A 20000-nucleotide genomic window follows, 5' to 3' on the forward strand; every position below is an offset into this window, starting at 1 on the left:
GCCCCCCCCCAGCCGTCCCTCCCTTCTGTCTGTGTTACCGGTCGACCCGGTGTTCCACTGCGGCTGCAGTTTGCTGCTGTGAGCAGCGGGAGGCGTCATCAGACAGGCACACGAGGGGGTTCAAACCTGTGACGCGAACACCCGCCACATCGGCTCGGGGGTCAAATCCAACCGTAAAGTGCTTCAGGTATTTGTCTGTATTACGAGGTCAGAGGGCGTCCTGCACGCCAATTAAAACAGAATAATAAGATAGAAGCGAAAAAGACTGGAAGCTGCCGAACAGCTGAGCAGCTTCAGAGAAGAAGAAGAGACAGAAGGAAAAACACAGTTCTTTTCTAAGTGAAATAAAGAGTCCGACTTTATTCACTGCTCATATTTAGAAGGTTTCTGCCAGATCAAGAACTGAAAGTGGTTTTGTTTGTTTTGCCACAAGGTGAAATAAAAAGGTTCCTGTGTGACAAAAGAACCAGCTGAAATGTTCGGAATGAAATAGAGAAACTATTGTTTATCTTTTCATATTAATATAATCCAACGTTTGAACGTTCACAGCACAGACGACAAGATGAGGAAGACGAAGAGGAAGAGGAAGGATCAGTGAGAGCTGCGTGTTTGAGTGATTTCAGCGACATTAAGTGAGAGGAAGCAGCTGGTGTCCTCGACTCGTCCATCACTGCTCCTTTCATCTTGGGGGTGGGGGTGGGGGGGTCATAAAGACAATGAGGAAGAAGAAGGAGCAGACTTCCTCCTGTGCGCCGTCAGTCTCTCTGTGTCGAGGTAACTCTTTATTTGAACAGATTTCTGAATGGAGTCTGGTGCTGTGTGCTTCCATCAGTCACTAAAAAACGACCTGAACACATGCTGAAAAAGGAAAAAGGTTTATGATGTGACAAAAGTGATGAGATAAAAGAGAACGATGCCATGAAGAAGCAGACGAGTAGAAAGTGAGGAAGGTCTGCAGAAAGAAGAAGAAGGAGACCGACGTGGCCGCTGAGCCACGGTACTGCATTCACGTAGATTAAATGACCAAAAGTGTGCGGACAGCTGAGCAGTGCACCAGCTAACAGCCTCCGCTCTGTGATCTTCATCGGGGAAGTCCGGCTGCTCCCCTTTCCACCGTTCTTCATCCTCCTCCTCCTCCTCCTCTGCACTCTGCTTTCATCTTCAGCTCCTCCACATCCTCCTAATGCTCTCTTGTTGTGTCTCAGTGTTTAAACCACCTGCTCACCTCCTCTCCACCTTTTCATCTCCTCCTCCTCCTCCTCCTCTTCCTCATATCAGCAGACTGGATCTTTGAGTAGAAAGCTCTGTGTGAGCTGTACCACGACTGCTCTGTACTGCAGTAAGAGTACTAATACTGCTGTGTACAAATACTAAAAGTCCTGCATTCAGAATGGTGCTAAAGCACTCGTGGTACACAGCAGTAGATATTGACAGACCAGTAGTAGTGTACTACAGTAGTACTACAGTAGTACTACAGTAGTACTACAGTAGTACTACTATTGTCGTGCTCAGACTGAAGGAGAAAGTGACAGATGAGTTTCTGTGTTTACAGCCAACAGCACAGGTACAGGTGAGAGCCCAGGTGTGTGTGTCGCTCTCAGGTTACCTGTGTGTGTGTGTGTGTGTGTGTGTGTCTGGATCAAACACACTCTGCTTGTTGTGTGTTTTCATCGGCTCATTAACTCCAACAACACGATAACTAACCCGGTCGGCCAACATGTCCGCCAGAGGACAGGGAGACACGGAGACGGGAGACAGGAGACGGGAGACAGGAGACAGGAAGTCAGGAGACAGGAGGCAGGAGACAGGGAGACACGGAGACGGGAGACAGGAAGTCAGGAGACAGGAGGCAGGAGACAGGGAGACACGGAGACGGGAGACAGGAGACAGGAAGTCAGGAGACAGGAGGCAGGAGACAGGGAGGCAGGAGACAGGGAGACAGGAAGTCAGGAGACAGGAAGTCAGGAGACAGGGAGGCAGGAGACAGGGAGGCAGGAGACAGGGAGACAGGAAGTCAGGAGACAGGGAGACAGGAGACAGGAAGTTTCTTGAATTCATATATAATGAGGAAGGATACAAGAAACTACTTAATCTCTTCTTCCTCTGTGGTTCTAACAGTGTTGTTTGCTCCTAATTGCCGTCTCTCATCCACCATGTTGTTTACTGACAGTCAGCCAGTCATCAGATCTGTGCTGCCTGATGATGTCATCAGATAATTACCTTCAGACGACACTGACTGAGTTACAATGAATTAGTTCATTTGAAAGAATCGAACTGGCAGGAAATGATCAGGTCCACACAGGAAATGATCCTGGAGAAAGTTGTAGCTAATCAGCTGTGTAATTATTTAAACTCTAATAGTCTATTTGAGGATCTTCAGTCAGGTTTTAGAGCGAACCACAGCACAGAGACACTGGTGAAGGTTACAGACCTCCTCCTTATGGCATCAGACAGAGGACTTCTCTCTGTCCTGGTCTTGTTAGACCTGAGTGCTGCTTTCGACACCATTGACCATCACATCCTGTTACAGAGACTGGAACAGTTCATTGGTATAAAAGGAACCACATTAAGCTGCTTTAAGTCCTATTGATCAGATCGATTTCAGTTTGTTCACGTTAACAACAAATCCTCTGTCCACACTAAGGTTAGACATGGAGTTCCACAAGGTTCAGTGCTTGGACCAATACTCTTTATCTTATATATGCTTCCTCTTGGTAATATTATCAGGAAGCACTCCATTAATTTCCACTGCTATGCAGATGATACACAATTATATTTATCAATAAAGCCTGATGAACCCAATCAGTTGATTAAACTTCAAATCTGCCTTAAAGTCATAAAGTCCTGGATGAACAGCAACTTTCTGCTGCTAAATTCAGATAAAACTGAAGTTATTTTGCTCGGCCCCAGACACCTCAGAGACACCTTTTCTACCAACATAACTGCTCTGGACGGCATTAATCTGGCCTCCAGCTCCACTGTGAAGAATCTGGGAGTCTTATTGATCAGGATTTATCCTTTAACTCCCACATTAAACAGATTTCTAGAACTGCCTTTTTCCATCTACGTAATATTGCCAAAATCAGGCCCATCATATCCACTGATGATGCAGAAAAATTGGTCCATGCATTTGTCACTTCCAGGTTGGATTATTTCTGTTCCTTATTATCAGGCTGCCCCAATAAGTCGTTAAAGACTCTCCAGCTGGTCCAGAACGCTGCTGCTCCTGTTCTGACCAGAACTAAGAGAAGAGACCATCTTTCTCCTGTACTGGCTTCTCTTCACTGGCTTCCAGTCAAATCTAGAATAGAGTTTAAAATCCTTCTCCTCACCTCCAAAGCTCTTAATGTTCAGGCTCCATCATCTCTTAAAGAGCTCATAGTACCGTACTACCCCACTAGAGCACTGTGCTCCCAGACTGCAGGTCTACTGGTGGTTCCTAAAGTCCTCTAAAGTAGTGATGGAGCCAGAGCTTTCAGCTATCAGGCTCCTCTCCTGTGGAACCTCCTTCCAGTTTGGGTTCAGGGGGGCAGACACCCTCTCTACATTTCAGAGTGGACTAAAAACCTTCCTTAGTGATGAAGCCTATAGTTCAGGGCTGGATCAGGTCTTAGACCAGCCCCTAGTTATGCTGCTATAGGCTCAGACTGCCGGGGGACTCCCATGATGCACTGAGCTCCTCTATTCTCTCTCCTCCTCTTCCTCTTCATCGTTATGTCTCATGTCAGTCAAATGTCTGCCTCTAACTTGCTATCTTCCCCGGAGCCTTTCTGTGCTTTCTCATCTCTCAGGTTCCTGTGGATCCTGTGGATCCTGGTCCTGGCCCTGCTGATGTGGTTCTCTGGTTCCTGTGGGTCCTGGTCCCGGTCCCGCTGATGTGGTTCTCTGGTTCCTGTGGATCCTGGTCCTGGCCCTGCTGATGTGGTTCTCTGGTTCCTGTGGGTCCTGGTTCTGCTGATGTGGTTCTCTGGTTCCTATGGATCCTGGTCCTGGCCCCGCTGATGTGGTTCTCCATCAGCCAATGGATGTGCGTCTGTCCAAGGCTCCAGCCTGTCCGTCCTTGGGAGCTGGATCTCTCCTTCACTGTGGTGCTCCCGGAGGTTTCTCTTTTCCCACTGGGTTTTTTGAGTTTTTCCTTCCCGAAGAAGGAGGGTCATAAAGGGCAGGTGATGCCTCGGACTGATCCACCGGACTGATCCATCGGACTGATCCATCGGACTGATCCACTGGCCTCATCGACTGCTGGACTCTTTATTAGATTGTTTGTTCGCTTACACTTGTTTATTTCAGTGAACTTGGTAAAGCACTGTGAGACTCTGTTGTGATATTGAGCTATACAAATAAAATTGAATTGAATTGAATTGAATTGAATTGAATCAGGTCCACACAGGAAATCAGTAGTAGTAGTCATAGCGTTAGTATTACAGTTAAATAACATTTAATGTCCTCATCATCATCTCACCTGCAGAATATTTAGAGAAATGAGAGTCGGCTGGTCTGAAGGCTCATAAATGGCTTTAAATAGTGTTAAATGTCCAATAGTGTGATTCACTGCGTTCATATGTTCAGTACCCAGGTCACACACAGACTGGTGTTCCTCTGTTCACTGGAACTCTAACTGTGGAGTTCACACAGGTAATGAGCTGATGACGATCAGGTGCCGAGGACAGTCATGTGACCACAGGTGTGTGTGTGTGTGTAGCAGTAAGCTAGCGTAGCTGACATTCCTGCTGCGGATCAGCGACGAGGACACAGAAACAGCATCCATCATGTGACACCTTCACACTGTGTGCAGGTAACACACCTGAGAGACACACCTGAGCAGCTGAACCAGCTCACAGCTACCTGACACCAAATCCCTCCGCCACCCTCACACAACGCTGCTGATTTAACATCACCACACACAGGTAGACAGGCAGGTAGACAGGCAGGTAGTAGGCGAGCAGCAGATCTGACCCCAGATCTGCTGCTTCTTGATAAACAGGTGAGTCACTGATCTCAGGTGAGATTGGAAGCTGAACAGTTTATTTTTTTCTGCTTCATCATTTCCTGCCGATGTGTCATGTGGCTACTCAGACACATAAACTACGTCCATGCTGATTGGACGGTTTTTCACCCAATACAAGTCTATTTTTGATATTCGCATGTTCTCATGGACACCACTCAGTCACTGCTGGTTAGCTTAGCTTAGCATCCAGACTGGAAACACAGGGTAACAGTTAGCTTAGCAGACAACATTAAGATGGGAAACAAGGGGAATGAGCTGTCTTAGCATAATGTCTGGAAACAGGGTGATGCAGCTTAGCTTAGTAATAAGATTGGAAACAGAGAGAAACAGCTAGCTTAGCATCCAGACTGGAAACAGGTGGCCTCAACTAGCTTAGCATAAATATAGGAAACAGGGTAAACAGCTAGGTTAGTTTAACATAAAGACAGTGAAGAGGGGACAGAGCTAGCTTAGCTTAGCATAAACACTGGCAATGGAGAAACAGCCAACACGTAGAACTCAGGCACACCGTGGGGCCAAAGCACTGCAGATTACACTGTTTTAGAGTTGGTTTAAGGTTCAAAGTAAGACTCCAGTAAATTAATGCAAGTCAATGTAATGTTCTCTGAAATGATTGAAACACAACTGTGTGTGTGTGTCCATGTGTGTGTGTGTGTGTGTGTGTGTGTGTGTCCATGTGTGTGTGTGTGTGTGTGTGTGTGTGTGTGTGTGTGTCCATGTGTGTGTGTGTGTGTGTGTGTGTGTGTCCATGTGTGTGTGTGTGTGTGTGTGTGTGTGTGTGTCCATGTGTGTGTGTGTGTGTGTGTGCGTGTGCCCTCCTTCCTTTAATCTCTGAAATGTTTCAGTCTGTGTTTACTGATTCTGAGTTAAATCTTTTAATCTGTTTGTTACTGAAAACTGTTTCTGTTTCTGCTGCTGCTGATGGAAACCACAGAAGAAGAACAGCAGCGCCGGTCAGTTTACGACCCCGTGAAACCACAGAAGAAGACGTGGACTCCACACAGAAAGGTTCCGGGTTCAAACCACCGACTGTAAACGGGCCGGCAGGTTCGAACCTGGAGGCTTCCTGCCGTCCGGCCTCCTCCACATCAAATAGAGTCTGACAACCCCCCCCCGGTCTCTGCAGCGTACCCCCCCTCAGGTCCAGACTCGTCCTGTCAGTCCGGTTCTCGTCTCTGTAAAGATAAACTTCATTCTTCGTCACTCAACCACAAACACTTCCTGTTCTGTCAAAACAGCAGAAGAAGAAACAGCTGCCGCACCCTCATACACTGTACCCCCCCGCTCCTGCCCCAGACAGACAGTCAGACAGTCAGTCAGTCAGTCAGTCAGACAGACAGACAGTCAGACAGTCAGACAGTCAGTCAGTCAGTCAGTCAGTCAGTCAGACAGTCAGTCAGTCAGTCAGTCAGTCAGACAGACAGACAGTCAGACAGTCGGACGGACGGACGGACGGACGGACGGACGGTCGGTCGGTCGGTCGGTCGGTCGGTCAGTCAGTCAGTCAGACAGTCAGTCAGTCAGACAGACAGACAGAGAGACAGTTTACGTTAGCATCTCCTCGCCGTTCGCTCCACTGCAGCGGTTTGTTTGGAGGAGACTTCAAAGGCACCAGCATGCTGGCGGCGGCGGCCATGACGGTCGTCATGCCTACGTGATGTTTGTACGAGTTCTGACAGCGACGTGAGGAAGACGAGATGAAGACGAGCAGATAAAGGAGGACGATGGACACAGGTGATTAAAAGGAAACAGGTATGACTGGTTTGGATCCAAATAAACAACCGGAGGTCAGGTGCCGTTTCCCAGCATGCAGCAGGGCCGTGACACCTCAGGATCAAACCTGATTGGATGTGGAGAGGTGATGAAGGAACACACGATTGGTTAGTTTGACTCATGATGTAACAGGAAGTTTTTTTACTGAGTTTCCTGGAAATAAAGATCAGACAACCACAGACAACCACAGTCCACTACAGACCACCACAGTCCACCACAGACCACCACTGTCCACCACTGTCCACCACAGACCACCACAGACCACCACAGACAACCACAGACCACCACAGTCCACCACAGACCACCACTGTCCACCACAGACAACCACAGTCCACCACAGACCACCACTGTCCACCACAGACAACCACAGTCCACCACAGACCACCACTGTCCACCACAGACAACCACAGACAACCACAGTCCACTACAGACCACCACAGTCCACCACAGACCACCACTGTCCACCACTGTCCACCACAGACCACCACAGACCACCACAGACAACCACAGACCACCACAGTCCACCACAGACCACCACAGACCACCACAGTCCACCACAGACAACCACAGTCCACTACAGACCACCACAGTCCACCACAGACAACCACAGTCCACTACAGACCACCACTGTCCACCACAGACAACCACAGTCCACCACAGACCACCACTGTCCACCACAGACCACCACAGACCACCACTGTCCACCACAGACAACCACAGACCACCACTGTCCACCACAGACAACCACAGACAACCACAGACAAGCACAGTCCACTACAGACCACCACAGTCCACTGCAGACCACCACAGTCCACTACAGACCACCACTGTCCACCACAGACAACCACAGACCACCACTGTCCACCACAGACCACCACAGACCACCACTGTCCACCACAGACAACCACAGACCACCACTGTCCACCACAGACAACCACAGACAAGCACAGTCCACTACAGACCACCACAGTCCACTACAGACCACCACTGTCCACCACAGACAACCACAGACAACCACAGTCCACTACAGACCACCACAGTCCACTACAGACCACCACAGACCACCACAATTCACCACAGACCATCATAGTCCACTACAGACCACCACTGTCCACCACAGACAAGCACAGTCCACTACAGACCACCACAGTCCACTACAGACCACCACTGTCCACCACAGACAACCACAGACAAGCACAGTCCACTACAGACCACCACAGTCCACTACAGACCACTACAGACCACCACAATTCACCACAGACCACCACAGTCCACTACAGACCACCACTGTCCACCACAGACAACCACAGACAAGCACAGTCCACTACAGACCACCACAGTCCACTACAGACCACCACTGTCCACCACAGACAACCACAGACAAGCACAGTCCACTACAGACCACCACAGTCCACTACAGACCACCACTGTCCACCACAGACAACCACAGACAAGCACAGTCCACTACAGACCACCACAGTCCACTGCAGACCACCACAGTCCACTACAGACCACCACTGTCCACCACAGACAACCACAGACCACCACTGTCCACCACAGACCACCACAGACAACCACTGTCCACCACAGACAACCACAGACCACCACTGTCCACCACAGACAACCACAGACAAGCACAGTCCACTACAGACCACCACTGTCCACCACAGACAACCACAGACAACCACAGTCCACTACAGACCACCACAGTCCACTACAGACCTCTACAGACCACCACAGACCACCACAGACCATCATAGTCCACTACAGACCTCTACAGACCACCACAGACCACCACAGACCACTACAGACCACCACAGACCACCACAGACAGTAAAATAATGCTGATTTCACTTGATTGAAGTTTCCTCCAATCGAAGCCTGTTTCTCCTGCTAACAAGCTCCTGGTTGGTTTCCCGTCTGTGTCTGAACAGGAAGCAGCGATCTGAAGGCCTCATCAGCGTCTGAGTCACAGAAACATCCCGACCGAGCAGGAGGCCGTAAACATGGAGGAGCTGCAGATCCAATCAGAGCAGATAGAGATCGGACCGGCACTGTCATGCCTTTTTAAGGAGACTGTAGGTTTCTGTGAGCACTGATAACACTTCTCACGGCAGCAGAGCACACACACACTCGTGTGGAGCGGGAGAGAAACGAGAAACTCCCTTTAACGTTGAGAAACCTGGAACAGAACCAGGCTCAGATGGGGGGGGGGCTTTCTGTCAGGGTCCACGTTGGGTGGAGGTTGGACAGAGAGAGAAAACAGCAACCACAATACTAACAATGACAACAGTACTGATCAATGTGACTGATACTGATCAGTGTGACTGATACTGATCAATATGGTAGCAGGTATGTGAATAATAATAACAGGACTAATATCAGTAAAAAGTGTCAGTGGCTGACGATCCACAGCAGGAGAACCAGGACCAGGATCCACAGGAACCAGAGAGATGATGAAGCACAGAAAGGCTAACCCTGATCCAGTCCTGAACTATAGGCTTCATCACTAAGGAAGGTTTTTAGTCCACTCTTAAATGTAGAGAGGGTGTCTGCCCCCCGAACCCAGACTGGAAGGAGGTTCCACAGGAGAGGAGCCTGATAGCTGAAAGCTCTGGCTCCATCACTACTTTAGAGGACTTTAGGAACCACCAGTAGACCTGCAGTCTGGGAGCACAGTGCTCTAGTGGGGTAGTACGGTACTATGAGTTCTTTAAGAGATGATGGAGCCTGAACATTAAGAGCTTTGGAGGTGAGGAGAAGGATTTTAAACTCTATTCTAGATTTGACTGGAAGCCAGTGAAGAGAAGCCAGTACAGGAGAAAGATGGTCTCTTCTCTTAGTTCTGGTCAGAACAGGAGCAGCAGCGTTCTGGACCAGCTGGAGAGTCTTTAAGGACTTATTGGGGCAGCCTGATAATAAGGAACAGAAATAATCCAACCTGGAAGTGACTCATGTGTGGACTAGTGTTTCTGCATCATCTATAGACAGGATGGACCTGGTTTTAACAACATTAGTAGATGGAAAAAGGCAGTTCTAGAAATCTGTTTAATGTGGGAGTTAAAGGACAAATCCTGATCAATAAGACTCCCAGATTCCTCCCAGTGGAGCTGGAGGCCAGATTAATGCCATCCAGAGCAGTTATGTTGGTAGAAAAGGTGTCTCTGAGGTGTTTAGGGCAGAATAACTTCAGTTTAGTCTGAGTTTAGCAGCAGAAAGTTGCTGCTCATCCAGGACTTTATGTCTTTAAGGCAGACTTGGAGTTTAGTCAACTGATTGGGTTCATCAGGCTTTATTGATCAGTATAATTGGGTATCATCTGCAAAACAGTGGAAATGAATGGAGTTCTTCCTGATAATATTACCCAGAGGAAGCATGTATAAGGTAAATAGTATCGGTCCAAGCACTGAACCTTGTGGAACTCCATGTCTAACCTTAGTGTGGACAGAGGATTCATTGTTAACGTGTACAAACTGAAATCGATCTGATCAATAGGACTTAAAGCAGCTTAATGTGGTTCCTTTTATGCCAATGAACTGTTCCAGTCTCTGTAACAGGATGTGATGGTCAATGGTCTCAAACGCAGCACTCAGGTCTAACAAGACCAGGACAGAGAGAAGTCCTCTGTCTGATGCACTCAGGTCTAACAAGACCAGGACAGAGAGAAGTCCTCTGTCTGATGCACTCAGGTCTAACAAGACCAGGACAGAGAGAAGTCCTCTGTCTGATGCACTCAGGTCTAACCAGACCAGTACAGAGAGAAGTCCTCTGTCTGATGCACTCAGGTCTAACCAGACCAGGACAGAGAGAAGTCCTCTGTCTGATGCACTCAGGTCTAACCAGACCAGGACAGAGAGAAGTCCTCTGTCTGATGCACTCAGGTCTAACCAGACCAGTACAGAGAGAAGTCCTCTGTCTGATGCCATATCACAGTATATCACAGTATATCACAGTATATCACAGTATATCACACAGAGGGACTCTGTGTATTAGTGCAGTTTGATAGTTTTTATCTCTTTTATCTTTGTTTCTAGAGTTTTGCTCTTCTGCCTTTGAAGCTGATATGGTTTTCATTTCTTTCTGCAGCAGCTTTTTGTTTATAGGGGCCCCCCCTCCACCCCCCAGCTGCAGCTCTTTGTGTCAGCAGACACTAAAACTTTCGGTCACAGCATCAAAATCAAGTGAAATCACAGTTGAACCTCAGGTGGTCAGAAGAGTCATGATTTATGTCTCACCTTCTAGTATGTTGCTGCTAGCATGTTAGCAATTAGCTCACCAACACTGTGACACGTAAACAGGAACTGTTAAGCCAGACAAGTTAGCGGGGAATGGTGTCCTTTTATATTCCTGTCTGTCTGACTGACTGTCTGTCTGTCTGTCTGTCTGACTGACTGTCTGACTGACTGTCTGTCTGTCTGTCTGTCTGACTGACTGACTGTCTGACTGACTGACTGTCTGTCTGACTGACTGACTGTCTGTCTGTCTGTCTGTCTGTCTGTCTGACTGACTGTCTGTCTGACTGACTGACTGTCTGTCTGTCTGTCTGTCTGTCTGTCTGTCTGACTGACTGTCTGTCTGTCTGTCTGTCTGTCTGTCTGACTGACTGTCTGTCTGTCTGTCTGTCTGACTGACTGTCTGTCTGTCTGTCTGTCTGTCTGTCTGTCTGACTGACTGTCTGTCTGTCTGTCTGTCTGTCTGACTGACTGTCTGACTGACTGTCTGTCTGTCTGTCTGTCTGTCTGTCTGTCTGACTGACTGTCTGTCTGTCTGTCTGTCTGACTGACTGTCTGACTGACTGTCTGTCTGTCTGTCTGTCTGTCTGTCTGACTGACTGACTGTCTGACTGACTGACTGTCTGTCTGACTGACTGACTGTCTGTCTGTCTGTCTGTCTGTCTGACTGACTGTCTGTCTGACTGACTGACTGTCTGTCTGTCTGTCTGTCTGTCTGTCTGTCTGACTGACTGTCTGTCTGTCTGTCTGTCTGTCTGTCTGACTGACTGTCTGTCTGACTGACTGACTGTCTGTCTGTCTGTCTGTCTGTCTGTCTGACTGTCTGTCTGTCTGTCTGTCTGTCTGTCTGTCTGACTGTCTGACTGACTGTCTGTCTGTCTGTCTGTCTGTCTGTCTGTCTGTCTGTCTGTCTGACTGACTGTCTGTCTGTCTGTCTGTCTGTCTGTCTGTCTGTCTGACTGTCTGTCTGTCTGTCTCAGCTGTGAATCAGGACCATATAGCATCAAATTGAAAACATCCATTAGTGCGGAGCCACATCAGAGCGAGGGGACAGATGGATGGGGGGGGCAGGGGGGCTCATGTCAGCAGATGGGATGATTTATTTAGCCAAGAAGAAGAAGAAGAAGAAGAAGAAGGAGAAGGGGGATGAAATGATGTGCGTGTGAAAGGCAGCGATGGAGATCAGCAGAGAAGAAGCAGCAGCAGATGAAGAGATAAGAGGACAGGATGAGGTGACTGTTGGTCAAAGGATAGAATTACACAGCTCAGGATTATCTCTGCTCGGCTCACCTGGTTTACAGGTGAGAGACAGGTGAGGCGTTGGCTGATGAGCTCAGCGCTTCAAAACATCTTTCACCCATAAGGCTGGTCTACCAAAATACAGCGAGGGCCTCAGCCAATCAGAGGACAGGACCTCCTTCCTCAGAGACGCATGGGAGCCTCCAGCCCTCACAGCCCCACGGCTACATGCTAAAACCCTGATATTAGCTGAGCATGTTAGCATACTATCAGTAGCTAGTTGGCAGTAAAGTCCAGGTGACGCTGATGATGTCCTCAGCTCTGCATGTATTTGGTCATTAACCAAAGTATTGGAAACATGGACGGCATTATGGAGTCAGAGGATCAATAAAGTTATTACAAACACCCTCCGGTCTCACCTGACGTACAGGTGTATCAACCACACAGGAAGTTCACCTGTCGGCAACTTTGACTCTTTTCTTACCTTCACCTCACCTGGACCCCCACCTATCGGTGAACCCCCACCCGTCTGTAGACCCCCACCTATCGGTGAACCCTCACCCGTTTGTAGACCCCCACCCGTCTGTAGACCCCCACCCATCGGTGGACCCCCACCCGTCTGTAGACCCCCACCCATCGGTGGACCCCCACCCACCTGGAACAGAATGTTTCTAGATGCTGAGAATGTCTGTGTGTTGTGTTGCGGAGAACAGAGTAAGAACCAGACTATATTTGTTTAAATAAAGTTAGAACTTTATCGACGTGTGTGAGCGTCACAGAGCAGATCAGAGCAGATCAGAGCAGATCAGCTCCGAACAGAATGAGCTGCTGATGGATGTTAATGTAAACGGGAGGGAAGGTAGCGAGTGAGGCGAGGAGAAGGCCGAAGGAAGGAGTGGTTTAATGGAAGGTATTGAAAGAAAGGAGGCGGTGGGGGGGGGTGAGGAGGAGGTTCACGGGGGGGACAGCTCCTGTCCTGACGCGTCCTCAGCAGGTAGACGGCAGGTTTTCCTCTCACACACTAAGCCGAAGTCCAAACAGCAGCCGTCTGATCTCAGGCTGAAGGGTTCTCACTCTGAGGCTCTGGACCCAGCAGGACGGAGGCCCGGCTGTGGACGGCGTCTGAGTGGTGACGGTGTTAAACATCAGTCCGTCAGCAGAGTGAAACCTGTGAGCCTGTGCAGCTGTTAGCACGTTAGCTAGACGGCTCAGTCCAACCGTTAAAGTGAGTTTTACCCAGACGGCTGTGAAAAGATGTGGTTCAGGAGCGGCGTGGTCATGATGCTGAGGACGGTAACCCCGTAGCTAACCGTCCTGCAGGCTGAAACATGCATCACGTCACTCTCTCTGTGGCTCATTAAGGTGCTGCTAAAGATCAGGTCACATCTTTCACATTCACTCACTATGATATACTTTTAATATAAATACCCAGACTGAGCTCTGCAGGTTCACCTGCAACACTTTTAAAGGGATGTTACACCAGTTTAAGTTGAAGTTTAAATTCTGTGTTTACTGTCGTTCAGCACTTTATTATCTGCTCACTCTGAATGAAACAGGAAACCAGAGTCTGTACAGCACTTTGTTTAATGTGAGACTTCAGTTCAGTTCAGACAGAAACGTTTTACACATCTCTTCAGTCAACGGCTTTTTAACTCACTTTGTTTGTCCAGTTTCACACTGACTGATCAATAAATAATCAGACGACAAAAATCTCACAAGTTCAGTATCTCAGCAACAAGGAACACCTTTGGAGAAGAACATTTAATATTTGAATGAATCTGGTTAAACTCGGAGGGTTCAGACATAAAACAGAGAAAATAAAGAGCTGCTTCTCTCTGAGGTAATTTATGGTTCAACATTATCTCAAAATAACGGCGTCCTGAACGCAGAGGTTCCCACTTTTCTTTGTCCATCAGCCCACTTACTTAGTATTGTTGAGGTTTTCTGCCATGTCTCATGGCCTTCCTCGGCACACAGCTGCTCAGGTGTAAATGGGGATGTTTTATTTTGTGAGCACGTGACCCAAAGCTCCTCACTCTGGGAACTAAAGGAAGTGACATACTGATGTCATGTGACAGTGGAAACCAATGAATAACAACTGCAACTCCGTTTGATGAGGAAGGCCATGAGATGTGGGTGAAAGCTCCAGAAACCTCCTGTTGAGGGGTTTTAACCCAACACGATCCTGTCTTTTTCCCAGTTTGATGGTTGTCAGAGGTCAATCTTGAGTTTTCACTGTCTGTCCTGGAAAGGGGCGCCACTCTGGGAACATGGAGGTGCTCCATCAGCGTTTTCAGAAAGGTTCCCTTGGACAGAAGTTCTGGTTCAGTTTGACTTTAGTCCTGCTGATCCACATCCCCTCAGTCCTGAAACGTCCAGTCACAGCAGAGGTCAGCAGGTCGGCCAGTTTGTGACAGATACAGCATCTGTTTTGGCATGGTAACAGTAGCCATGGTAACAGTAGTCGTGGTGACAGTAGTTGTGGTAACAGTAGTCATGGTAGCAATAATGGCGGTGGTGTCGTGCTGCGTCAGTAGTCGTCGTAGCGGTACGTGTTGGGGTAGGCGTAGCGGTAGTCGTAGCCGTCAGACCGCTCTGTTTTGGTCTGCAGAGGTTCGGGCTGAAACGACAGAGACTTGATGACACCGCCCGACTCCTCTGTCACCTTCACCTCGGTGGAGTACGAGGACGGGGAGGCATCGTCCAACAGGGAGGAGCAGCCGGGGAGACCCGGGGGTTTGGGGGGAGGGCAGGGCTGGTAGGATGGGAGGCCGGCCGGAGGTTTAGGACAGGACTGGTAGGAGGGGAGCGCCGCAGGAGGCTTCGGACAGGGCTGATAGGAGACCTGAGGAGGATCAGAACCAGGTATAAGGTGTCAGGTTTAATCTCCGCCCCCCCCTTAGTTACTGTTGCTATACCTGTCAACCGGTCTAAACCACATGTTCAATTTATGGTGATAACAGAAGCAGATTTAACATCAAAACTGACCAGTCGTGACCTGGAAGTGACCTCAAAGCCCAAGCCTGCCAGCCAATGAGAAGGGAGGAGGGTCCCCAGGTGTGAGGTCTGTACTCCCAGGGACCTTGACCCATCTGATGCTCCCTCACCTGTAGACGCTGCTCTCTTCTCATTGGCTCTCAGGTCTGAGGTCAGCAGGCAGACCCTCCTGACAACCTGCTCCAACCTTGGTTGTTGTGGTGATGATGGTCTGCAGTGCTGCAGGGGACCCCGGGGTGTTGCCGGGATAACGGCAGGGGTACTCAGTGCTGTAGTAGTGGTGATTGTCGCCGTAGGGGGCGGAGCTCTTCAGCAGGTCCTTCCAGCCTGCAGGAGGCTTCGTCTGGGGGTCGAAGGAGGAGGAGGAGGAGGAGAGAGGAGCGGACGATGAAGTGGAGGAAGTGGAGGAACCCAGGACCGGGGCCACCCTGCACACAAACCAGAATCTGGTTTAGACCTGTTTACACCAAGACTGACTAGACTAACAGAATCTGGTATGATCAAATCATTTTTAGACTGTCGGGAATTTGTTTGAATCTTTTTATTATATTTCCACTTATTTAGTTAGATAGCCAGAATCTGGTATAAACATGCTCAGACTATCAAGATCACATTTAAACATGTTTCGGGATCCAGTTTTAACATATTCAGAAATCCAGAATCCTGTTCAGACCTGTTTACATCCCCTGAATCTGGAATTTCGTTTGGATTGGTTTACAATGTCAGGATCTGGTTTAGATCTGTTTACACTGCCAGCACCAGAATCTAGTTTCGACCTGTTTAGACTGTCATGATTTGGTTTACATCAAATGAGACTAACTAGACTAACAGAATCTGATTTGATCAAATCATGTTTAGACTGTCAAGACCTTTTTCAATCTGTTTATGCTTTCTGGATCTGGTTTACACTTGGTTAGACCACTCATAATCTCACTCAAACCTGTGTAGACTGTCAAGATCTGGTTTACACTGTCAGAATCTGGTTTAGATCTGCTTGGACTTAAAATTCTTGTTTGATCAAAACCTGTTTTTCGATTGTAAGGAACTTGTTTGGATCTGTTCATGTTTTCTGAGTCTGGCTTACACTTGGTTAGACAGCCAGAATCTGGTTTAAATCTGTTCATACTATCTCATTCTAAGATCTCATTTAAACCTGTTTCAGGGTCCAGTTTTAACATACATTTGGTTGACTGTCTCTTTAAAGCCTTTAAGGCAATCCAAATTTGGTTGTTTTTAAAGATCCAGGATCTGTTTAGTCCCATTTAGATTGTCAAACTGTCAAAATCAACTTTTTTGAATCTGTTTATGCTCTCTGGATCTGGTTTAAACACGTTCAGACTATCAAAATCTCATTCCAGGATTCAGTTTTAACATATTTAGAAATCCAGATATTGACCTGTTCACATTCCCTGAATCTAAAATCTGGTTTTGACCTGTTAAGGATTTGTTTTAAACCTATGTAGAAGTCCATGATCTAAAGCTGTTTAGAATTGAAGCCAGTTCTGAATCCGGTTTGGGCCTGGTCACATTGTCAGGATCTGATTTAGAGTTTGTGAGCCTGACCTGGGGTCACAGAGGTCAGACGTCATCGGATATGAAGGTGAGGTCAGGTATCCTTGGAACTCGTAGCCAGGCCGGCCCATGTAAAGCCTGGGATTGGCTGGTTTCTGGAGTGTGGGCGTGGCCTCCCCTAGTGCATTGTGGGGGTTGTAGTAGGACTCTGGGCTCTGGAACGTTGGGTAATGCTGGAAGTTTGGTTCAATGAAGGAGATTCTGTCTGATGGATCGACGCAGGAGAGGAGGGCGGGGCCCAGAGCCTGAACCAGTAAACAACAAACACACTAATAAACAATCAGTGAAGAAGAGCAGCATTAAGGATCAGCTGCTGCTGACGCTGTCCACCTGTGTTTCGATGAGTCGTCTCTTCGGGGTGAAAGGTGGCGAGCTGACTCGTCTTTTCACTGAACTTCTTCTGACTTCGGTTTCGGACTTGGACTCTGGTCTGGGATGATCATGGACCCCTTTAGCCTGAAGGACCACAACAACAGTAAATATAATAACCGGACATTTAAATTGGTTTACCTCCCCAGGGTTCCTTTAGACTCCTGTTTACACAGAATTTGGTTTAAATCGTTCAGACTGTTACTGACATATTTAGATATTCGGGATCTGGTTTTTACTTGTGCATACATTTGGTTCAGTCCTGTTTAGACTAACAGGACCCGGTTTAAACCTGTTCACTGTCCAAACTTTGTTCAGGTTAAGCTTTTAGGACATAGTTTAGACCAAGTTAGACCATCACCTTTTGCTTCAGACCTGAACCAAAGGAATCTGCCAGGATCTGGTTCCTGCTGTCAGAATCTAAATTGAATAGTTCAGACTGTCAGGACTTTGTTAAAATATTCTCATGGTTTTAGGATCTGACTAAGACCTGCTTAGACTTCTAGGATCTGTTCTTGACCTAATTTATACTGTACTGAAATTTGTTTGTGCTTTCAGGAATTGTTGACTGTCAGAGTCTGGTTTAAACATGTTTACATTGCCAGGATCTTGTTTAGACTGACAAGTCTTAGTTCAAATCTGCGTAGATTTCCAGGATCTGGTTTAGACCTGTTCACACAGGCATAATCTAGTTTAGACCTACTCAGGGTGCTTGTTAAGAAAAAACCAACATCCGGTTGGAACCTAGTTAGATGTCCAAGTACTGGTTTATCATTCAGGATCTAATATGAATTTTCAGATTGTCTTGGCTGCTAAATATGCTACGCTATTTAGCCAGTTAGCATGCTTAGCCCACTTAGCATATTTAGCATGAATGAATCAGTAGAAGCTAAAGGTGGCGACCTGGAAGAAGATGGCCTTTCCGTCGACTCTCCAGAAGTTGGTGACGGGGTAACCGCTGTGACCACGACACGGCAGCAGCTCCAGGGGGGCGTTACAGCTCGGACACAGTTTCTCTAAAACGCACAGAGTCTGGTCAAATGAACATGGACACAGGTGGAGGATACCTGAACAGGCTCGGGTTTTTCTTACTCTGCTGTTTCTGCCGTGCCTTGTCGCAGATGGCGGGGCGGAGCTGCAGTCTCGACCCATCGGGCAGCGTGCAGCCTCGTGAACAGACCACGACGCCCAAACACGATTTCTTAAGGATCTGACAGTTATGGTTGTTGGTGTTCCTCATCGCCCAGCCGGAGAGATGCCTCTGAGCGTTCTTATCTTCAGCTAAAAACAAACCCACAGTTAGATGAAATCAATCAATCTATCAGTCAGTGTTTCTCTCTCCAGCTCCAGGTCACAGCAGTGTTTCTCTCAGACTGTTTCCATAAAGAGCAGCTCAGAACAAACTCTTTCATTCAGAGACCAAAGATTCAGGAATTCAACAGGAAGGATTCAAGAATCCCCACAGAGCAGCTCAGAGATTAGATTAGGACCCAGTGGAGGAAGAACTCCCCTTTAACGGGAGGAAGAACTCCCCTTTAACGGGGGAACTCCCCTTTAACGGGAAGAACTCCCCTTTAACGGGAAGAACTCCCCTTTAACGGGGGAACTCCCCTTTAACGGAGGCAACTCCCCTTTAACGGGGGAACTCCCCTTTAACGGGAAGAACTCCCCTTTAACGGGAAGAAACCTGGAACAGAACCAGGCTCGGGATGGGGGGGGGGTGCTCTCTGTCGGGGTCCGAAACAGAGAGCTGAAATAGTTAGCTTGGCATTCACCACACCCGTTTGAGTTAGCTGAAGCTATCATGTTCATAAAACAAAGAAGAAACAATCTTCTGCTCAGAAACAGATTATTTTCAATTCAACCTGCACGGCACTGTGTGACATCACACGGCACTGTGTGACATCACACGGCACTGTGTGACATCACAGGGTTCACATGAAACTGAACGTCATAATGTCATTTCTCACAGCTGTAGATGAAACGGACGTAACCATCTGTCCACTCCTGGAATGGGTCAAACTGCTTTGTATCCTGCAGAGAGAAAGACAGGCAGACAGAGAGAGATAGGCAGACAGACAGGTCATCACTTGATCTCTTGATGTCCTCTTTGCAGTTTCTGTCTTTGTGGTAATTTGACTTTCTAGTGAGTAATGTGAATTTAAGAAATCTTAATCCGTCCATGATAGAAACAGTAATATTTTGTACAGGAATAATAATCTAGCGACAGGATCGCTGACAGGAATAATAATCTACCGACAGGATCGCTAACAGGAATAATAATCTAGCGACAGGATCAGTAACAGGAATAATAATCTAGCAACAGGATCGCTGACAGGAATGATAATCTACCGACAGGATCGCTAACAGGAATAATAATCTAGCGACAGGATCGCTAACAGGAATGATAATCTAGCGACAGGATCAGTAACAGGAATAATAATCTACCAACAGGATCGCTAACAGGAATAATAATCTAGCGACAGGATCAGTAACAGGAATGATAATCTAGCGACAGGATCAGTAACAGGAATAATAATCTAGCGACGGGATCGCTAACAGGAATGATAATCTAGCGACAGGATCAGTAACAGGAATAATAATCTAGCGACGGGATCGCTAACAGGAATGATAATCTAGTGACAGGATCAGTAACAGGAATAATAATCTAGCGACAGGATCAGTAACAGGAATAATAATCTAGCGACAGGATCAGTAACAGGAATAATAATCTAGCGACAGGATCAGTAACAGTCCAACAGTCATTAAAGGAACATTTTGTATCTGCTGTAATCTGAGTTCAGACAGAG

At 47.7% G+C, this 20000-nt stretch overlaps 1 protein-coding gene across 2 annotated transcripts in view; it reads right to left on the minus strand.

The window, feature by feature from the left end:
* Positions 1 to 13824: 13824 nt before the first annotated feature.
* The window catches only part of gcm2 (glial cells missing transcription factor 2), a 9148-nt gene continuing 2972 nt past the window's right edge, over positions 13825 to 20000 (minus strand). Inside the window, exons 2-8 of one of the 2 annotated variants that reach the window (XM_070853095.1) lie at positions 19161 to 19224; positions 18283 to 18471; positions 18094 to 18206; positions 17152 to 17277; positions 16813 to 17066; positions 15437 to 15677; positions 13825 to 15097 (exon numbers count right to left, since the gene is read on the minus strand). In XM_070853095.1, coding sequence (XP_070709196.1) covers positions 14783 to 15097; positions 15437 to 15677; positions 16813 to 17066; positions 17152 to 17277; positions 18094 to 18206; positions 18283 to 18471; positions 19161 to 19224 — 1302 coding nt within the window. In that variant the 3' untranslated portion in view covers positions 13825 to 14782. Of the gene's footprint in view, positions 15098 to 15240; positions 15678 to 16812; positions 17067 to 17151; positions 17278 to 18093; positions 18207 to 18282; positions 18472 to 19160; positions 19225 to 20000 lie in introns of both variants that reach the window. The other variant, XR_011585874.1, reaches the window with a different exon arrangement.

The sequence above is a fragment of the Pempheris klunzingeri genome, chromosome 21 (assembly GCF_042242105.1).
Source record: "Pempheris klunzingeri isolate RE-2024b chromosome 21, fPemKlu1.hap1, whole genome shotgun sequence".
Classification (NCBI taxonomy): Eukaryota; Metazoa; Chordata; class Actinopteri; order Acropomatiformes; family Pempheridae; genus Pempheris; species Pempheris klunzingeri.